General features: G+C 30.5%; 1 protein-coding gene across 1 annotated transcript; it reads right to left on the bottom strand.

Annotated features, from left to right (window-relative positions):
• Positions 1 to 18,996: 18,996 nt before the first annotated feature.
• Positions 18,997 to 21,079, bottom strand: LOC133036609 (6-phosphogluconate dehydrogenase, decarboxylating 1-like). Its single transcript, XM_061113150.1, has 4 exons — positions 20,768 to 21,079; positions 19,899 to 20,068; positions 19,575 to 19,664; positions 18,997 to 19,493 (listed from the first exon to the last, which is right to left on the bottom strand). Exons 2-4 carry the CDS (start codon positions 20,005 to 20,007, stop codon positions 19,450 to 19,452), a joined length of 243 nt encoding a protein of 80 aa, XP_060969133.1. The 5' UTR covers positions 20,008 to 20,068; positions 20,768 to 21,079; the 3' UTR covers positions 18,997 to 19,449.
• Positions 21,080 to 21,120: the final 41 nt, after the last annotated feature.

Raw genomic sequence — 21,120 nt, 5'->3', positions numbered from 1 at the left:
TATGTTTTAGTTTTAATACACTTAACCCCCTTATCTTTTTTTTTTTTGGTGGCGAAACCCGCTTTTGTTTTAATTTTTATACGCTTAACCCCTCTATCTTTTGTTTTGGTGGCAAAACCCCCTTCAGTTTACTTTTCTTTGCAAATTTAAAGTTTTAGTTAGATATTACCGTTAAATACTAACTGGATAACTAATGTATCCACTTCGAGGTTTTACCGTTACATATACACAGGTGTATACAGTGGTCATCCAGATGATATTTAGCGGTAATATTTAACTGGCGTGTCAAATTTGCAAAGAAAAATAAACATAAGGGGGTTTTGCCACCAAAAAAAAGATAAGGGGTTAAGTGTATAAAAATTAAAATATAAGGGGGTTTTGCCACCAAAAAAAAGATAAGGGGGTTAAGTGTATAAAAATTAAAAATATAAGGGGATTTTGCCACCAAAAATAAAGATAAGGGGGTTAAGTGTATAAAAATTAAAACATAAGGGGGTTTTGCCGCAAATTACTCCTTTAAATATGTCATACTTTTTTTTTAGAGTGATCTGAATGGAATTTCCGGCACACAAGCTAATTGTCTAGCTAAAGATATACAAAGTCAGAATTTGAATTACTACAAACAAAGCGATTTATATAAGATCAAATTATCTCAAAAATTTAGACAAAATAACTTGAGACCACCTTCAAGAGACATTTGATCTAAATAACCAATTTGACCAAAACTACATACAAAATAAATAAATAGAGAAAATTAAATTAGCACACTATACAACGATAATGTATTGAATTTTTAAATTAAGATAAAACACAATTTTTATTTTAACAAGAAAACTTATATTTGAAGGCTTTTTTTGATTAAGATTGTCACTGTTGTATCGAAACTAATTTGTTATGATCAATTATTAGAGCTAAGTCTTAAAGGCAAAAATATGCTAATCAATATAACCTGCACCATATATAAAATTTGAGAAATTAATCAAATTTAATAAATCATCAAATACTAACTAAAATTAAGTATTTTGTCAAAAAGGTAACAAAACTAAATTAGCTTACAAGTAAAAGATAAGAAAATAATGACATAAAATAATATAAATATCATATCTCCAAATTTATTTAAATAAAATTAAAAAACAAAATTAAAATTTATCTGTAAAAATTTGTAATAGTACTTTTAAAATTTGTATCAACAAACCATTGAGCCAACAATATACCGCAAACTAACCAAATAATGGCACAAACTAGCTAAAAATATGGCACAAACTAGCTAAAAATATGGCACAAACAAGCCAACCAAACTCAAAAAAACAAACCAAATATAGAAGTAAATAATAAGAACAAAAGGATTACTCAATATATATATATATCTATTCTATATAAATTGTGCCTATATAACTGAAATTCTTGGTTTATGAGAAATTTATGGGTGACTTTTTATTTTTATTTAATAAAATAATAAAATATTATTTATATATAATAAAATAAATCTCATTAATATTTGAATTGATATTAAATATTTGATAATCACAACCCATTTAAAAAGAAAACAACCGCATATCTCTCTAACAAACTGTATATCCCCAAATTTTGATTAAAGTTTTCTATTAAAAAATAACAATTTTTTTTGCTGAGGTTAACGGGGTTAAATCCCCAATTTATTTTTATCTATAATTTTCTTTTTTCAAATCTCAAACACAGTTTATAGCATGCCAACTCATAGAATTCCCAATTTATATCACATGAAGCCACTGTATATCGCATGAAGTTCAAAATGACGAGGAAGAAGGTGAGAGATGAAAATCAAAATCATCTTCAACCATTCTATGCCTGACTTATGAAATTAAAGCTTCAATCGACTTGATTTTCAATCAATAACGATGAGTGTAATATCCCGATAAGCCTAATGGTAAATAATTAGAGTTTATATTGTACTATGAGTTAATCAGGTAATTAGTGGGATTATGATCTTACTAATCTATTTCAGTATAAAATTTAAATTTTGCTATAAGTAAGTAAATAATCGTAATTTGTTAATTACGGAGATTTATATAGCATGTGTGAATGTAATATGAGCTATATGTGGAATAAAAATATTTCAGGTTCGGCGACCCCGGAGACTCAATAAGTGGATATATAAGCGTAATTTGTTAATTACGGGGATTTATTTGAAATACGTGGATATAATATGAGTTATTTGTGAAATAAAAATATTTTCAAGTTTGGCGACCCTGGAGACCCGATTGGAGGCCAAAAATGTCACAACAGTTTTAGTTAGAAATATTGATGAGATTATTGGGATAAGTTGATTTTAGAAATATCGGGGTATTTTAGAGTACTCGAAGTTGGCTAAATACCTTAGAAATAGAAATTTCTTAATGGCTAAGAAATTATAAAATAACTATTAATAATAAAATTTTTATTAATATTATTATATTATTATTATTAATATATTATTATATTATTATTATTATTATATTATTATAATATTATTTATATATATATAAAGTTAACGTAAGTTAACTTATATATATATATATATTAAGTTATCAGTGAAACAGAACAGTTCGACGAACGAAACTCTCGTTCTCCCTCCTTCGATTAAACCTTCTCCCCTTATATCTATTTTCTTCAATTTTCAATCCAAAACTTAGCGATCTAAGCTCGTAGTAGCAGGATAGCAAATCTTTGAAGAGGGAAAGCTTAAGGTATGGTTTAATTTCGTTTTAAGTTTAAAAACAATTGGTTTCGTATAGGGGTTTTGTGAATTAGAATAGTTATGAAGGTTCTGACCTTATAGAATTGTTCTCGGGTAGTCATGGGACTAGTTTCGATATTTTCTTGTTGAATTAGAAGTGATTTTTGAGTTAGAAATCGAGTTTGGAACTTTTTAAAGCTTAGTCCGAACGCTAATGGCGTTTTTCATTTAAGGGGTCGATTTTTATTTCTGTTATGTAAGGATGGTAGTATTTATGGCATACATGCACCCTGTAAAGTTTGGAGTCATTTGGATAAGTTTTGGTAGTGTTTCGGTGAGTGCGAAAATTGAAATTTTCGTATTTCACGGTTATAGAAATTCCTAAGAGATTAGAAATCGTATTTTTGTCATAACTTTTGACTCGGGTGTCCGTTTTGGATATTCTATGTACCGTTTCGAAGCTTGAGACGAGCTCTACAATATGGTGTATGTTTTAGAGCTTAAATATAAGTTTTATTTTAGTGTATTTATACCGCGGGGTTTGGTAGAAAACCCTAGATTGTCTTATGTGAATATAAGCAGTGTTTTAGGATAAACACTTATTAGTTTATCGTTGTTGTGACATAGGGCCAGGATCATCGAGGATAGTTCTCCACTTGGATTGATTGAAATGTATGAACCTGGATTAAAGGTAAGAAAAGTATATTGTACTGCATAGTACTTTGTATGTAATACCGTTAGTATTGTTATGAATTGATCAATATTGAGATATAGTTAATATTGTTATATATAGAAAAGTATATTGTACTGCATGGTACTTTGTATGTAATACCGTTAGTATTGTTATGAATTGATCAATATTGAGATATAGTTAATATTGTTATATATAGAAAAGTATATTGTACTGCATGGTACTTTGTATGTAATACCGTTAGTATTGTTATGAATTGATCAATATTGAGATATAGTTAATATTGTTATATATAGAAAAGTATATTGTACTGCATAGTACGCTGTATGTAATACCGTTAGTATTGTTATGAATTGATCAATATTGAGATATAGTTAATATTGTTATATATTGAAAAGTATATTGTACTGCATAGTACATTGTATGTAATACAATTAGTATTGTTATGAATTGATTAATATTGAGATATAGTTAATATTGTTATATATTGAAAAGATTGATTGGTTGAGTATTGATAATGTGATAATATTATGCATGTGATATGTTGGCTCACCTGATTAGGTGATGCAATTTTCCTGGTAACGTACTGGGCGTAAGTACGGGCGTTAGTGATATATGATGAGTACCGAGTGTAGGTACGGGCTCACCTGATTAGGTGATGCAATTTTCCTGGCGACGTACTGGGCGTAAGTACAGGCGTCAGTGACATGATAAGTACCGGGCGTAGGTACGAGCTCGTCTAGTTAGACGATGCGATATATTGGTGCCAGATTGTGGCACGGGCTCACCTGATTAGGTGATGCAATTGTATGATATATGGGTGCAGGTTTTTGGGCATAGGCTCACCTGATTAGGTGATGCAGTTATGCGACATATGGGTGCCAGGCTATGGCATGGGCTTGCCTGATTAGGCGATACAATACAAGATCATCAGATTAAAGCATCGACTTGCCTAATTAGGCAACATGATGTCATGAAGATGGTTGCTTTATGAGGTAACATATATATTATTTATATGATTAAATGAATATGAATTCCATTATTGGTATAATGGTTTTGTATTACCAAATATCTGTATACTAATGTTTATTCGTGGCAGATGCCAGTAGTGATTTGGATTTCATCTTATGAACAAAGTGTGATGGTTTGATTTTTATTGTGTATAAATGACAATATTCGAATAATAAGCTATATGATTGTTATTATTACTTTTCTTGCTGAGTCCTTGTGACTCACGGGTGCTATGTGGTGCAGGTAAAGGCAAAGAAAAGCTAGATCAACCATGAGGTGGCAGTCTTCTCCAAAGAATGTACATATTGACCTCGCCGCCCGCGTGCCGAGTTGCCGGGAGTTGTTTTAGACTGTTTGTATCTGCCGTGTATTTTGATTTTATGTTTAAATGGTTGTCGTACATATTTCTTTAGCAAAACTTTTTACAACAGGATTCCCGAACACACTTTTTATGCGTAGTTATAATGTCCATTTTTAGTGTTTTATTTTAGTCAAGTTTTTAATATTATCACGGTTTTTAATAATTAATTATTCTATTAGTATTAAACTAGTTTATAAAATCACACACGTGGCGTCCCTATAGATTAGGGCGTTACAACTTGGTATCAGAGCAGCCATGGTTTTAAAGGTCCTGAAGACTGGTCGAATACGTACATTTGCTGCGAGGACAGGTCAACTCATGGTATAGTAAGTGTTTATATTAATTGCTATTGGATTACCTGCCTAGGCTATTATAAAGTATGTTGGAAAGTAGCATAATGATAATTTTTATAAGAATATGTGTATGGTATATGCATATTGATATTAATATCCGTTTGAGTTTTAAATAGTTAGAAGACGTGGACTAAATATGTGATAAGTTATACAGTAAGGGCAATCAAATTGTCTGATTAGCGAGCTATTTGGGCTCAGGGCAAACAATATGGAAGAGAATTATTTATGACCATAATGCTGGGAACATGTAAATTCTGTTATACAGGACATGGTTAGACGACAAGGAGAAAAAAAAATAAATCTAAGATTTGAAAAGATAGCAGGCTCATCTTGTGTCTGTTCTTATACTACCGAGACTTCCTGTTGTACCACTAGATGTGGTGGAATATATGAAGCCACCTTACTAATAGATCAAGAAGCAAAAACTAAATGAACCACAAATTATGGGATAAAATGAAAGGTTCTAGGGTGACCATGATAGCGGTCAAAGTGAGTATAAGAGATGGTGACCTTATCCTGAGTGTTCAAGATGCAAAAAGGCGCCATTTGAGCCAATTTAGAGCCATATCTTGTTTTTTTTTATGGGGTAGTGGGTCATCTGAAAAGAACCTACACGTAGTTAAGAAGGACTTATGTTAAAGGAGAAAAGTGTACGGGTCTTGCCCAAGTGATGGTTATGACTCAAGGGGACAGGGATATCGGTCCTTCGGCCGACTCAAGTTAGAATTTATGGGCAATATTATAATTGCTATTGATATTAAACATTATACATTTAGTTAGAGACATCAAGAAATTTGAATGAACTGTGCATGTATGTTATTTAGTGGTAACCCATTTAACAGGGTAGACAGATTAGAAGGATGACAATATGAGTTAAATTGTTAATATTCCCTAGTGGAATATAGAAAATGAGTAGTCAATGGAGGCATCGATCTAATTGATTCAAATAACAAAATCTTTTGTTTAGAAGTGATCTAGCGTTACCAAAGGTGGGACAATTTATGAGTATTTTCTGGAATCCTAGATGAATTAAAGGTGACGATTGTGTAGTAATTTTGAGATTATGTAGGAGTGGGACTACCTATGTTAGCAAGAAGCATCTTTTTTTGGTAGCTCACCATGACGGAACTCCATGGTTGAGTGTCCTTGACTTGGGGTGGTTTCATTTAAGAAAATTTCCCATGAAGCGTGCGAGTAAGAGCAAAGCACGTTAGAAACACTTGGATTGGTCCGTGGGACAAGCCGTCAGTCCAGGAAACAGCTAGAGTGATGCAGTCATGTATAAAAGCCATTAATTCGTGGGAATGAGGGCCCAATGGAGGCTTGAAGCAGTGACGTTACTGAGGTAACGTATAAAAGAACATCAGGAAGAGTAGTGGTATCACTAAGGTAAAGAAGATTACCTAAATTACTTAAGGTGATACGGTAATGATGGAGAGTACTTTATAATTGACTAGATAGTCAATATGGTATATAAGGAGACCATTGACATTCTTGGAAAAGATTACTTTATTGTGCAATTATGGAAAGGCATACTCACCTAGAATGGAGAAAAGCTTATGAATTGAGATGCAATTTAATAGACATGTAATTGAGTGATTGGTGGATGTTGGATCACAAAGTAGGTTGTTTATTAAACAACGAGTTATATAATTGAGTGTAGAATAAGTTTTAAAGTGGTTAACGAAGTATGAAGATAGTGATGATTGCAGAGAAGCAATGGTATCATATGAATCAGGGAGTGAAACCTTAGTGGTGATGATGAAAAGAAACTTCAGGATCAAGGAATGATCTTTAATTAATTGTTATTAGTTGAGAATTCGGGAAATGGGTATTTTCAGTTTAGTTGTGGGTACCTGGTATGAGCAGTGTTGCCTCTACTGTATAGGTTTAATCAAATTACTTTATAATGGTGGTTAATCGTAAAGGATTGGAAAAAAAAAATTAATTAAAAGTTCTGTCAATTCAAGGGAAATTGATACAAGTTAAAATAAGTGGAGATGAACAAGATTTAAGTTGACAATAAGATGGGAATTCCTCGAGTTTAAGTGAACAAAAACCGATGAGGAATTGCAAGAGGTTTATGAAGGGAGTGATAGCAATTGAATTTTATTAATGAAAGAATGAAAGCAAGAAATACAATTAAGAACGACAAAGAAGCATCTACTTTCTGATAGCCCACCATGAGTTTACTTTGGAGTTAAGCATATTTAAGTTGGGGTAATCTCAAGATGGGAAATCCTTCGGGGAGTCACCCCGGGAAGTGTATGAGTGAGGACAAAGTACGCTAGAAAGATTCATATTAGGATGCAAAATCGGTAGTCGTTCCAGAAATTATTAAGAGGAAGTGATGTGTTAATAAGCAGAAATTTACAAGGTATTGAGACAAGTAAGTGGGTGGAAATAAGAAGTGCTCTAATTTAATATCTATCAGAAATGAATACTTAACTTGTTACTAAGTTAAGTCAGTAGATCAGCTTAGGAGATCTCATAGAAGGAATAGAAAGACATAATTATGAATTATGTACTATGGGATCTTATGATTTTGACCGAGTAGTAACGATTGGACATACGTAGTTAATATGTTGTCTATCGGTTGTAGACAATTTATACTATAAATGAGAATACAAAATTCATACAAAGGAATAGTCTAATCTTGTAAAATTCCAAGGTTGATATTTTTGGCTATGATGTTAAGAATTAAAGAAGATTATTGAGAACCATGGAAGTTAAAGCGAAAATAGTATAATGCTTTATTCTTGAAAGGTGGGTAACCTGCGAAGATCAATAGAATATTAGAAATATACTGTGAGCATATTTGATAAAGGTTAGAATATCTTAGAATAATATCTTCCCTTATGAGGTGTTTATTTAAAAAGTGATAATTAAATGTACCACTGGTTAGGTACCTTAATAAGTGTGGTACAAGAGAAATATTATATATATGTTCATCGGATTAAATAGGCTAGGTAGCCTATTAGCTAGCCTTAACTCCCGCGTTGTCCGAGTATATAATGTGTTTCATGTCTCCATGTTGAGAAAATATGAATCGACTCGACCCATGTTCGAGTTGTGACGATGTTAAACTTCGTACAAATTTATTATATGAGAAAAATATCTTGTCCGGTTTTGGACTAGAAAGATGAAATGAGACAATTCTACTAGTTAAGGAAGTGCTATAAAAAAAACAGTAAGATAGAAGCAGCAATTTGAGAATTAGAATCATAAATATGGGGGTAATATCCCGAATTGTTTAAATAAATTTCGAGGACGAAATTTTTATAAGGAGGGGATGGTTGTAATATCCCGATAAGCCTAATGGTAAATAATTAGAGTTTATATTGTACTATGAGTTAATCAGGTAATTAGTGGGATTATGATCTTACTAATCTATTTCAGTATAAAATTTAAATTTTGCTATAAGTAAGTAAATAATCGTAATTTGTTAATTACGGAGATTTATATAGCATGTGTGAATGTAATATGAGCTATATGTGGAATAAAAATATTTCAGGTTCGGCGACCCCGGAGACTCAATAAGTGGATATATAAGCGTAATTTGTTAATTACGGGGATTTATTTGAAATACGTGGATATAATATGAGTTATTTGTGAAATAAAAATATTTTCAAGTTTGGCGACCCTGGAGACCCGATTGGAGGCCAAAAATGTCACAACAGTTTTAGTTAGAAATATTGATGAGATTATTGGGATAAGTTGATTTTAGAAATATCGGGGTATTTTAGAGTACTCGAAGTTGGCTAAATACCTTAGAAATAGAAATTTCTTAATGGCTAAGAAATTATAAAATAACTATTAATAATAAAATTTTTATTAATATTATTATATTATTATTATTAATATATTATTATATTATTATTATTATTATATTATTATAATATTATTTATATATATATAAAGTTAACGTAAGTTAACTTATATATATATATATATTAAGTTATCAGTGAAACAGAACAGTTCGACGAACGAAACTCTCGTTCTCCCTCCTTCGATTAAACCTTCTCCCCTTATATCTATTTTCTTCAATTTTCAATCCAAAACTTAGCGATCTAAGCTCTGGTAGTAGCAGGATAGCAAATCTTTGAAGAGGGAAAGCTTAAGGTATGGTTTAATTTCGTTTTAAGTTTAAAAACAATTGGTTTCGTATAGGGGTTTTGTGAATTAGAATAGTTATGAAGGTTCTGACCTTATAGAATTGTTCTCGGGTAGTCATGGGACTAGTTTCGATATTTTCTTGTTGAATTAGAAGTGATTTTTGAGTTAGAAATCGAGTTTGGAACTTTTTAAAGCTTAGTCCGAACGCTAATGGCGTTTTTCATTTAAGGGGTCGATTTTTATTTCTGTTATGTAAGGATGGTAGTATTTATGGCATACATGCACCCTGTAAAGTTTGGAGTCATTTGGATAAGTTTTGGTAGTGTTTCGGTGAGTGCGAAAATTGAAATTTTCGTATTTCACAGTTTATAGAAATTCCTAAGAGATTAGAAATCGTATTTTTGTCATAACTTTTGACTCGGGTGTCCGTTTTGGATATTCTATGTACCGTTTCGAAGCTTGAGACGAGCTCTACAATATGGTGTATGTTTTAGAGCTTAAATATAAGTTTTATTTTAGTGTATTTATACCGCGGGGTTTGGTAGAAAACCCTAGATTGTCTTATGTGAATATAAGCAGTGTTTTAGGATAAACACTTATTAGTTTATCGTTGTTGTGACATAGGGCCGGGATCATCGAGGATAGTTCTCCACTTGGATTGATTGAAATGTATGAACCTGGATTAAAGGTAAGAAAAGTATATTGTACTGCATAGTACTTTGTATGTAATACCGTTAGTATTGTTATGAATTGATCAATATTGAGATATAGTTAATATTGTTATATATAGAAAAGTATATTGTACTGCATAGTACTTTGTATGTAATACCGTTAGTATTGTTATGAATTGATCAATATTGAGATATAGTTAATATTGTTATATATAGAAAAGTATATTGTACTGCATGGTACTTTGTATGTAATACCGTTAGTATTGTTATGAATTGATCAATATTGAGATATAGTTAATATTGTTATATATAGAAAAGTATATTGTACTGCATAGTACTTTGTATGTAATACCGTTAGTATTGTTATGAATTGATCAATATTGAGATATAGTTAATATTGTTATATATAGAAAAGTATATTGTACTGCATAGTACGCTGTATGTAATACCGTTAGTATTGTTATGAATTGATCAATATTGAGATATAGTTAATATTGTTATATATTGAAAAGTATATTGTACTGCATAGTACATTGTATGTAATACAATTAGTATTGTTATGAATTGATTAATATTGAGATATAGTTAATATTGTTATATATTGAAAAGATTGATTGGTTGAGTATTGATAATGTGATAATATTATGCATGTGATATGTTGGCTCACCTGATTAGGTGATGCAATTTTCCTGGTAACGTACTGGGCGTAAGTACGGGCGTTAGTGATATATGATGAGTACCGAGTGTAGGTACGGGCTCACCTGATTAGGTGATGCAATTTTCCTGGCGACGTACTGGGCGTAAGTACAGGCGTCGTTGACATGATAAGTACCGGCGTAGGTACGAGCTCGTCTAGTTAGACGATGCGATATATTGGTGCCGTATTGTGGCACGGGCTCACGATTAGGTGATGCAATTGTATGATATATGGGTGCAGGTTTTTGGGCATAGGCTCACCCGATTAGGTGATGCGGTTATGCGACATATGGGTGCCAGCTATGGCATGGGCTTGCACGATTAGGCGATACAATACAAGATCATCAGATTAAAGCATCGACTTGCCTAATTAGGCAACATGATGTCATGAAGATGGTTGCTTTATGAGGTAACATATATATTATTTATATGATTAAATGAATATGAATTCCATTATTGGTATAATGGTTTTGTATTACCAAATATCTGTATACTAATGTTTATTCGTGGCAGATGCCAGTAGTGATTTGGATTTCATCTTATGAACAAAGTGTGATGGTTTGATTTTTATTGTGTATAAATGACAATATTCGAATAATAAGCTATATGATTGTTATTATTACTTTTCTTGCTGAGTCCTTGTGACTCACGGGTGCTATGTGGTGCAGGTAAAGGCAAAGAAAAGCTAGATCAACCATGAGGTGGCGATCTTCTCCAGAATGTACATATTGACCTCGCCGCCTGCGTGCCGAGTTGCCAGGAGTTGTTTTAGGCATTGTTTGTATCTGCTGTGTATTTTGATTTTATGTTTAAATGGTTGTCGTACATATTTCTTTAGCAAAACTTTTTACAACAGGGATTCCCGGAACACACTTTTTATGCCGTTATAATGTCCATTTTTAGTGTTTTATTTTAGTCAAGTTTTTAATATTATCACGGTTTTTAATAATTAATTATTCTATTAGTATTAAACTAGTTTATAAAATCACACACGTGGCGTCCCTATAGATTAGGGCGTTACAATGAGTCGACGACAGGTGAACGATTTTAGATGAACGAGACCAGCACATTCGCCCAAATTAAAGATTCAATCGACTTGATTTTCTGCTCTAACTGCGCCAAGTGCTGCCCAAAGGTAATTACTTTCCACATATTCATTCGATTTTGATTAGGGATGTTCAAAAAGCTTGTGTTTATGATAGTAAAATTTTGATTTATAATTTATTTTTGGGGGTTTCGCAAGTATGGTTCTTCCTTTCTCAGCCACTCCTTATTCTGCAATTTCTATTTTGTTAATTCAATTTTCGCTATGGAGGTATTTGCCTTTTTTTTTTTGGTACAATTTCATTGATTAGATTTCATTTAAAGGATTTGTTACATGTGTATCAATCGTTAAATTAAGAGCTTTTTTATTAAATTGACAATGCTCATTTTTTTCTTCACTTTTTGATCAATTACATTCTGTGTTAGAGGCAATAATCTTGAAGTTTGACCCGACACATGAAGCCTTTGTGGCATTTCATGCTGTAGTTCATTTCAACTGTATAATTTTTAATAATTTGAATATTACTAAGAAAAATTCAATCTGGTTAGTGCTAAGAAATTTGAATTTTGTATGGAAAGTTATGGAATAATAGCGAGCATATATAGTTTTTATTCTTCATCATCTTTATTCTTATGTCTCAACTCATATTACAGTTTTTTCATTCTTCATGCCCTGCCAATCTAAAACCCATATTGTGAATTTGTCTCTACTTGACTACATGAATTTGGTCAGCTCAAGAGAGTTTCGGATCTCTCCCTCACTTTTAATTAATTATTCGTATTATTGCAGGTTTTGAATTCGATACCGAGACCCTCACTCTCTCCCTTTGCATAATTTTTTGAGAATTTTTACCAGTGAGTTTTTTATAAGATGATGTTTCAGGTTGACATTATATGTGGAAATCAATTAAGAATTTGTAAATGTATATTTTTTTCCTCTAAGGAGTCAATTGAGGGTGTTGATTTTTTTTATTATTATTATTGTCCCTATGTCTCTTTTATTTGTCGTTTATATTTAGAGTTTTCATTGATTGATACAAAGATGAATTATTTACTTTTTTCATATGCTTTTATTGTCTCTAAGTCCACCCATTAAGAGTATCTTTATTTTTCTTATCCACAACTTTTAGGCATATGTTATCTTCAATCATCAATAATTTAGAGATTAAGTTTTAATTTTCATTTTTATTCTACACACATTTAAGCTGTGTTTGCTTTAGTATTTGAACATTAATTTTTAGTTTATTTTTGAATTATCTTAAGAACATATTACAGTTAAATTATCAAGCATTCTTAAATACTAATATATTGCATTCAGTATTTACTTTTAATTGTCAACATTATAAATTACATTATTTAGATTTACATAATAATAATCACTTAATAACTAATTTTTTTTTTAATTATTAATTGTATCACTTTTAAATAAAGTAGATTATACCTAACATAAAATTTAGTATACGTGCCTCGCACGTAATTTTTTACTAATATATATATATAGATATATAACATACCAGATATGTTAAAAAGAAAGCAATTGAAGTTAATACATTTAATTAAAATAAAACTTAATATAGAAACTAAAATTTATATAGAACAATAATATGACTTATTGGTCAAACCTAACAAAATTGGTAGGAAAAATGAGTCGCTGGAAACCACCACTTTTTGAATACATCCGATTCTTCAACTACTATAACGGAGCAACCATATTAAGAAGATTGTTTAATAAAAAACCAATCTTCTATAATAATACAAAAAAAAAAAAAAAAAAAAAAGATATAGATAATGAATTTTGGCTTTTATACATGAAATTCGGCTATTCACCAGAAGTTAACACGGGTCTTACAAAAGGAATAAGAATCAGCTCAAAGAATATAAATAAGTAAATTGTATTATTTAATGCGGTTTAATTAACTCGTTCCAATTAATTAAAATTGATAGAAATATTCAAACTCGATGGCTATATGAGCATACACGAGATAAGAATAATAACTATTGATAATATAGTTGGCGAGACAATATGTCAATCTCGGAAAAAATAGTGTATACAATAAGAACTTACAAGACAAGACATTAAGGAGCTTGCAACTCATTGACTCACGTATTTATACATAGAGAATATAACTACATTCACTCATCTCGCTCTTTACACAACAGAGTAGCCACCTCGCAAATAACTTTACGATATAAATGACACCGCAAGAAGAAGAATATCTATACTTAGCGTTTTTTTTTTCTATAAAAACGGATAAGAAGGATAACTCACATTTAGGGAGAAATAATATTCTTAGTCAGCATAACCGTTTAAAGGATAAAGATAAAGGATGGCTGAGTAGTTATTAGATATTATCCCATGTGCATATAAATGAAACGTGGAGAATGTCCACGTTTCTTGAGCAGTTGCTAGTAAATAGATCATAATAAATATAACTATGATCCTATACACCTATAAATAGGGGGAGATTTCATAGAAAAATAGGCAGCGAATTAAGATAAAATACTATTATTTACCTTTATTAAGAATTGTACTATGTATTAAAATAAATATCTCTAAGTGTAGCATGTAAATTTTAACTACAAAACCACGTAAAATATTTGGAGTTCATTTATTATTATTATTATTATTATTTTGTAATATATAGAAATTTTTACACCAAAAATCTAAAATGATAAATTTATTACATAAATACCTATACATGGCTAAACCAACTTTTTTACTCATCTTCTACATTTTATTACTATTTCACCACATCATTTCTCTCTTTTTTCTCTTCTTTTTTCTTTTATTTTCCATTTATTTTCAATTTTTTTTTTTAAAAAAATAGTAACCTCCATAGCTGAACACTTACATCTCGACAATCCCAACTCCATTTTCCCTCTTCCTTTTGTTCTTCAAATTTTTTTTCAATTCTCATTAACCGTTTTCCCTTTTTTTTTTCTTAATCTATATATAAATATAGTTGTAACTCATTCTTCATCAACTCATTCCCCTGTTCAAAAAAAAAAAAAATTCTAAAATGGAGTTGAAATCTTTAGCTAATAGAAACAAGGGTAAACGACCTGTTGTTGAGGAGGATGACTCTGATTTTGCTCCTCCATTGTCGAAACGTGGACGAGATCTTCCAAAGAAGAAATCAAAGGTGGCTGCCCATGAAAAAATTCCTCAAGATGATGCTCAAAAAAATGATCAAGATGGAGTTATAGTCTTCGGTATAAGTTTTGATTTTAGTTTCTTTTTGGTTTCGCCCCTATTTGAAATTTGTTCGTATTTGCCATTTGTATGTCTTGTGTTTTTCGATTTTACTATTCTAGGTTTTTTATTTTAGCATTTCGTTTGGTTGTTTAGTTTTTTAGGGCTTCTATTTTTTTTAGTTTAATTTATTTGTTCTTTTTATGGGTTTTTTATTTTCGTTTGTTTAGTCTTAAAAATGGTTTCATTTTGTTGTCTTTTTTTTTTTTCCAGATGTTTTATTATTTTTCATTTCAGTTTCTTCATTTGATCTATTCTCAGTTTGTATTTGTTTTTTCATAGTTTTTTAATAGTGTAAACATATTCTGTATGTATTTTTTTTGGGAATATGTTTTTGTCTAGTTGTTTCCTGTCCATTTTTATATCATCAATGGGTAACAATTTGATTTATCATGGATGTTGATGTTCAAAGAGTTTTTTCTGTATTTTAGTTTGTTTACAGTTATTTAGTAGTTTTATTATAGTTTTGCTACTTGCATAATATATAAAAAATCATAAAACGAAAATGCAACCAAAACAAAAAAATAAACAGACTTATACGTAACTTGTTGTCCCTTAATTCAAATTTTTTCTTCTTATTGTTTTTTTTAAAAAAATATATTCCACATTGGAAACCAGTAATCAACCAAAATGCAACTATATATAACGTAGATATATTATTCATGAGGTTTTTTTTTTAAATTTTCACATCATACCTTGTTTTGGATTCGGGGGGAGCTCCAGATCTGTTTGTTACAGATCTACATTTCATGAATCTGGATTTCGATATTAGAGGGAGTTGTTTTGATCGAATAAAACTGAAAACAATTGTGTAATTTTAGTTTCTTCCTAGTTTTTCTGATTTTTTCCGTATATTTCTGTTTAGATCATTGCAGGTCTTCTTTTCCAGTTGATTTCGCTGGAATTAATGGTTGTATTTCTCTCGTTAGTTTCTTATCTACAATGTTTAGACAAATGCTATCTTCAATTATCAACAATTTAGAGATTGATTTTTAATTTTCTTTTTATCTTACACCCATTTAAGTAATGTTTCTTTAAGTATTGGAACTGATTTTTAATTTTCTTTTTATCTTACACCCATTTAAGTAATGTTTCTTTAAGTATTGGAACATCAATTTTTAATTTATTTTTGGATTAACTTAAAAATATATTTAAATCTTCAAGCTTTCTTAAACACTAATATATTGCATTCGGTATTCACTTTTAATTGACAACATTATAAACTATAATATTTAGATACACATAATAATTAATAATCTCACCTAATAACTAATAATATTTTTTCTTTAATTTTTAATTGTATCACTTTCAACTAACATAGAAAAAAACTAACATAAAATTTAGTATAATATATATAACATATCATATATGTTAAAAAACAAACAATTAAAGTTAATACATTTAATTAAAATAAAACTTAATCTAGAAACTAAAATTTATATGGAACAATAATATAACTAATTAGTCAAACCTAACAAAATTGGTAGGAAAAATGAGTCACTGGAAACCACCACTTTTTGAATACATCAGATTCTTCAACTACGATTCTTCAACTTCGATTCTTTCAACTACTATAACGGATCAATCATATTAAGCAGATTGTTTAATAAAAAACCAATCTTCTATAATAACCCAAAAAAAAAAAAAAACATATATAGGTAATAAATTTTGAATAGCTTTTATACTGTTATTATACTGAAGTTCAGTTATTGACCAGAAGGTAATACATGTCTTACAAAAGGAATATAAATCAGCTCAAAGAATATAAATAATTAAATTGCATTATTTAATGTGGTTTAATTAACTCGTTCTAATTAATTAAAATTGATATAAAAATTTAAACTCGCTGACTATATAAGCATACACGAGATAAGAATAATAACTATTGACAATATAGTTGACGAGACAATATGTCAATCTCGGAAAAAATAGAGTATCCTAATAAGATCCTACAAGACGAGACATCAAGAAGCTTGCAACTCATTGACCCACGTATTTTATAGAGAATATAAATACATTCACTGATCTGGCTCTTTATATAACAAAGTAGCTACCTTGTAAATAACTCTATGATATATATACTTAGCGTTTTCTCTTATAAAAACAGATAAAAAGAATAACTCACATTTAACGAGAAATAACATTTTTAGTCAGCATATATAACGGTTTAAAGGATAAAGACAAAGAGTAGTTGGGTAGTTATTAGATATTATCCCATGTGCATATAAATGAAATGTAGGGAGTGTCCATGTTTCATGAGCAGTTGTAAGTGAATTATAGATCCTAATAAAAATAACTTTCATCTTATACACCTATAAATAGAAACAAAATTCATAGAAAAATGGGCGGCAAATTAAGAGAAAATACTATTATTCTTACCTTTATTAAACATTATACTATGTATTAAAATAAATATTCATACTAAAAAGGACTCGTGTAGTATATATGTAGATTTTAACTACAAAATCACGTAAAATATCTAAAATTCATATTATTACTATTATTAAATTTTGTAGTAAATTTATTAGCTAAAAAATTATATATTTAGGTGTCGTTTGGTAACACTTTTGTTTTTTAGTTTTTTAATCACAAAATGAAAGTAAAATTTTTGTTTTTAAAAAATTTATTTTTGAAAAACAAAAATGTGTTCTGTAACCAACTTTGTTTTTTAATTTTAAAAATAGAAAACAAAAGTGTGTTCTGTAAAGGTTATTTTTATTTTTATTTTTTGATTTTATTTAAGTCGGGTCTAGGTCCGGGGTCGGATTCGGGTTCAATTCAGAAGCCAGGTTCAACGCCAGGGCCGTGGGAGGGAATTTGGGTCCGGGTCTGATCGTAATCCAAAAGATTGATTCAGAAAAAAAAAAACAGTTTAAAAAAATATTGAAAGTGATTTTTTTTTTGTTTTTAAAATTTTGATTTCTAATTATAAAATTGAAAAGTAAAAACAGTTTTATAGAACATGTTTTTGAAAAATATTTTAACTTTTCTACTTTTAAAAACAGAAAACTGATTAAAAAAGTGTTACCAATCCTACCAAACCATATGACTCTAACTCCCCTTTCCGCCATAATTAAATATCCAACTTAGCATTTCCTCTTAGAAAAGTACGTGGCAATTATTGTTAGACGTAGGATGATAACAATTTAGAGGTTGGTAACTAAATGCATGATTATATGAACATTTGTTTTATAAAAGTAAATTGTATATCATTATATTTATGGATTCTTCTTACAAATAATAATTACATGGAACTGAATATTAGGCAAAGAGACAAACTCGTTTAGTAATTACCAAGTGGAAGCTTTGCAATATTGGCTTTACTAAAATTACCTAGTAAATAAGTTTACCCAAAGGCTCAAGTCAACATTAGAAGTAGTTGAACATACATTAACACGAAGAAATACATAAACATTAAGCATTAAAAAATGAGGAGAGACGACACGCTCCACAAAAATGATAGCACAGAAATCATTAATATGCTGATAACTTATAAGAATTTAGAATAAGTGACTGCACTTTTGGTGTCACTTTTGCTCCTATATTCACATCAACATGCTCTCCACCAGACACAACTAATCAATAAAAGAAGAGCAGTTAACAACAAATTCCAACATATAACAAAATTAAGCACAATTAAGACTGATTAGGTTCATAGATACAAATTTCCACAAAAAGTCAATTTCAAAACTTTATGATTCATTTCTCATAAATAACCCTTAGATAGCCGCTATTAGAAGAAAAAAAAATTAAAAATCTTTTATTTTTCAGAAGTATTAGTAAACAAACCATTCAAATATAATAAATTCTTTAACACATGGCAATTGAAGAATTGTCAATGAAAATACTGTAAAAAGAAATAAAATACCTTTTAAGTTGACAGGAGAAGCAGTCATCCCAGATTGACAAACTAAATCTGCAATTTTAGTAATAAAAGTAAAAAAAAATGATGCAGCATCTAAAAGTTGTTGACCTTTCTAAGAAAAATCAGTTGTTTCACTATTTCATTCCACTTTCCCTAACATTATCCAAATTATTAATCATATGCAGAATGAAACAATTGATACAAATAAAGTATGAAGAGAAACCAGGTTTAACCTGTCCAAATCCAATATCAATATGATTGACATTGCATTAGAAATGGAAAGTGGTTTCTGTATTCTTATTACAAACACTCAATTTAAAGAAGAGAAATATAGGACAGCCAATGAATTAATTATGCACATGTAGTAGGAACGAACTATGTGCACACTTTTATATTTTACAATTATTGAGAATGGTATTGATTTGATGGTGTTCTACCTGGTCCGCCTATCCCAAATGCTTCCACATTTATAAAAGCGTCAATGGTCTCACGCCACTTATGAGTCATCATAAAACCATGTGAGAAATCATCATAATTACCATCAGACATTATGATATGTACAATGAGCATAAAGTTACAACTTATAAGGGTGAGTCATAGTTCCAGTTGTGGAATTGATCCAATAAAACATCTTACCAGCATAAAAAGTTCCTCAGCACCATTAAAAAGAAATATAATAGGCTGAGGAGGTACTCAACCAGAGTCCGTAATAAGTTTCAACAATTCCCGTATTGATGCTGCACAAAAAAAGATGAAGCAATTGTTACCATCAGGCCAAAAAGAGTAACAATTAAAAAAAAAACTTTTGTTTTGTGTACCCACCAACACATCACTGGTGCCTGGAGAACCAAGTGGGCTATCAAAATGGTCGTTCAACAGTACAGATGAATCATAATCTTGTTGTGAATCTGCAAATGATACCCTGCCATTAAAATTTAATTATTTTGTGATGCTATTTCCTTAAAAACTTGAAAGATGAAAATGCGAATGCTTCACTGTTACAAAATATGCATAAGCAGAGAGGGTCTTTATAGTCTGGTCAACAGGTGCCCCAGCCTTGACAAGCATGATAATGACTCGTGGCTTTTGAATTGAGTTAACGAAAGATTCGGGGTCATGGAACCCGTACACAGGAAGGTCACCTTCTAGTTTTGCTCTTTCAACAGTCTCATCAACTTTGGAGGTAGTTCTGTTATAAACAGAAATTGGAAATCCTTTTTCTGCAATGTTGAGTGCCAAATTCTGGCCCATGACAGCCAAACCAGCAAGGCCTATTCGAGTAGGTGTTGAGAGGGGGGTGCCATAGTTTTCCCTGCACAGAATTTGAACTTGCTAGTAAGACAAATGTTTCTCATGGCTACAAAGAAATCTAGGAACCATAAAAACTTACAAAAATAATTAGATGATATCAAACAAAAGTCAAATTTTCATGTCCATACCAAATTGAGTTTCAAAGAGCGAAAATAGAAACTGAAACAATGAATTTCATCTAATTAAAGTCCAACTAATATAATAAATCAATATAACAACATCATGGTTTTTCACTAAAATAAAATATATTTGTTTTCTACAGAATTTTAGCAGAACTCCACAATCTTTAAGATGCAAAAAGAGCTAACAATTGCAAGGTAAAGATCAGTAGGAACCCTAAACAAGATTAGTGGACCTACACACTTAATTAAAGAATACTAAAAAAATTAAGGTAGGTGAAGCCGTTTTTCTATCTACAAGTCGAAATAATATTAATATAATTTGATCGTAATTGAAACTTGTCAAAAGGTGGGTCAAAATAGACCAAGTATTCATGACAAAGCTAACATTTCAAGGGAGATAATCATCTGATGATATCCCAATCCCAAGAAGTAAAATTTTGTCAAATAATTTTAAAATCAAATAAATCACAATGAAGAAAAGAACACGCAAATTGATTATAAATAAATAATTTTGCAGTGCTCAAACGCGTCAACCTAAATACAATTACAACAATCAGAGGCAAACACTCCAGGCCTACCAGACAGTCAGAGCTACTCCGACTCTCCACCAACAGATCCGTCGTCGCCGCCGTCGTTTTTACAGAATCCCGCTTCACCTGTTTTCCCGGTTGTCAAACACAAACCACTATTCAATCACACCAAAATCCAAACGCAAAAAGAGAAAGAGGCGAAGGCTTTTCCTGAGGAACTGTAGAAAAGGATCGACGATTCAATTTAATCCCCGGATCAAAGCCAGACCGATGTCTGGGATTTTGGATTGTGAGAATTTTAAGAGAAACAAAAGAGTTTTCAGAGAGAGAGTTTTCAGAGAGAGAATATGTAGATTTGACAGTCACGATTCAAAAAATGGTGGACGATTGTTTTTGGGTTA

Source organism: Cannabis sativa, chromosome 4 (assembly GCF_029168945.1).
Source record: "Cannabis sativa cultivar Pink pepper isolate KNU-18-1 chromosome 4, ASM2916894v1, whole genome shotgun sequence".
Taxonomy (NCBI): domain Eukaryota; kingdom Viridiplantae; phylum Streptophyta; class Magnoliopsida; order Rosales; family Cannabaceae; genus Cannabis; species Cannabis sativa.
The sequence above is the reverse complement of the archived record's forward strand: the minus strand, read 5'-3'. Positions and strand labels throughout refer to the sequence as shown.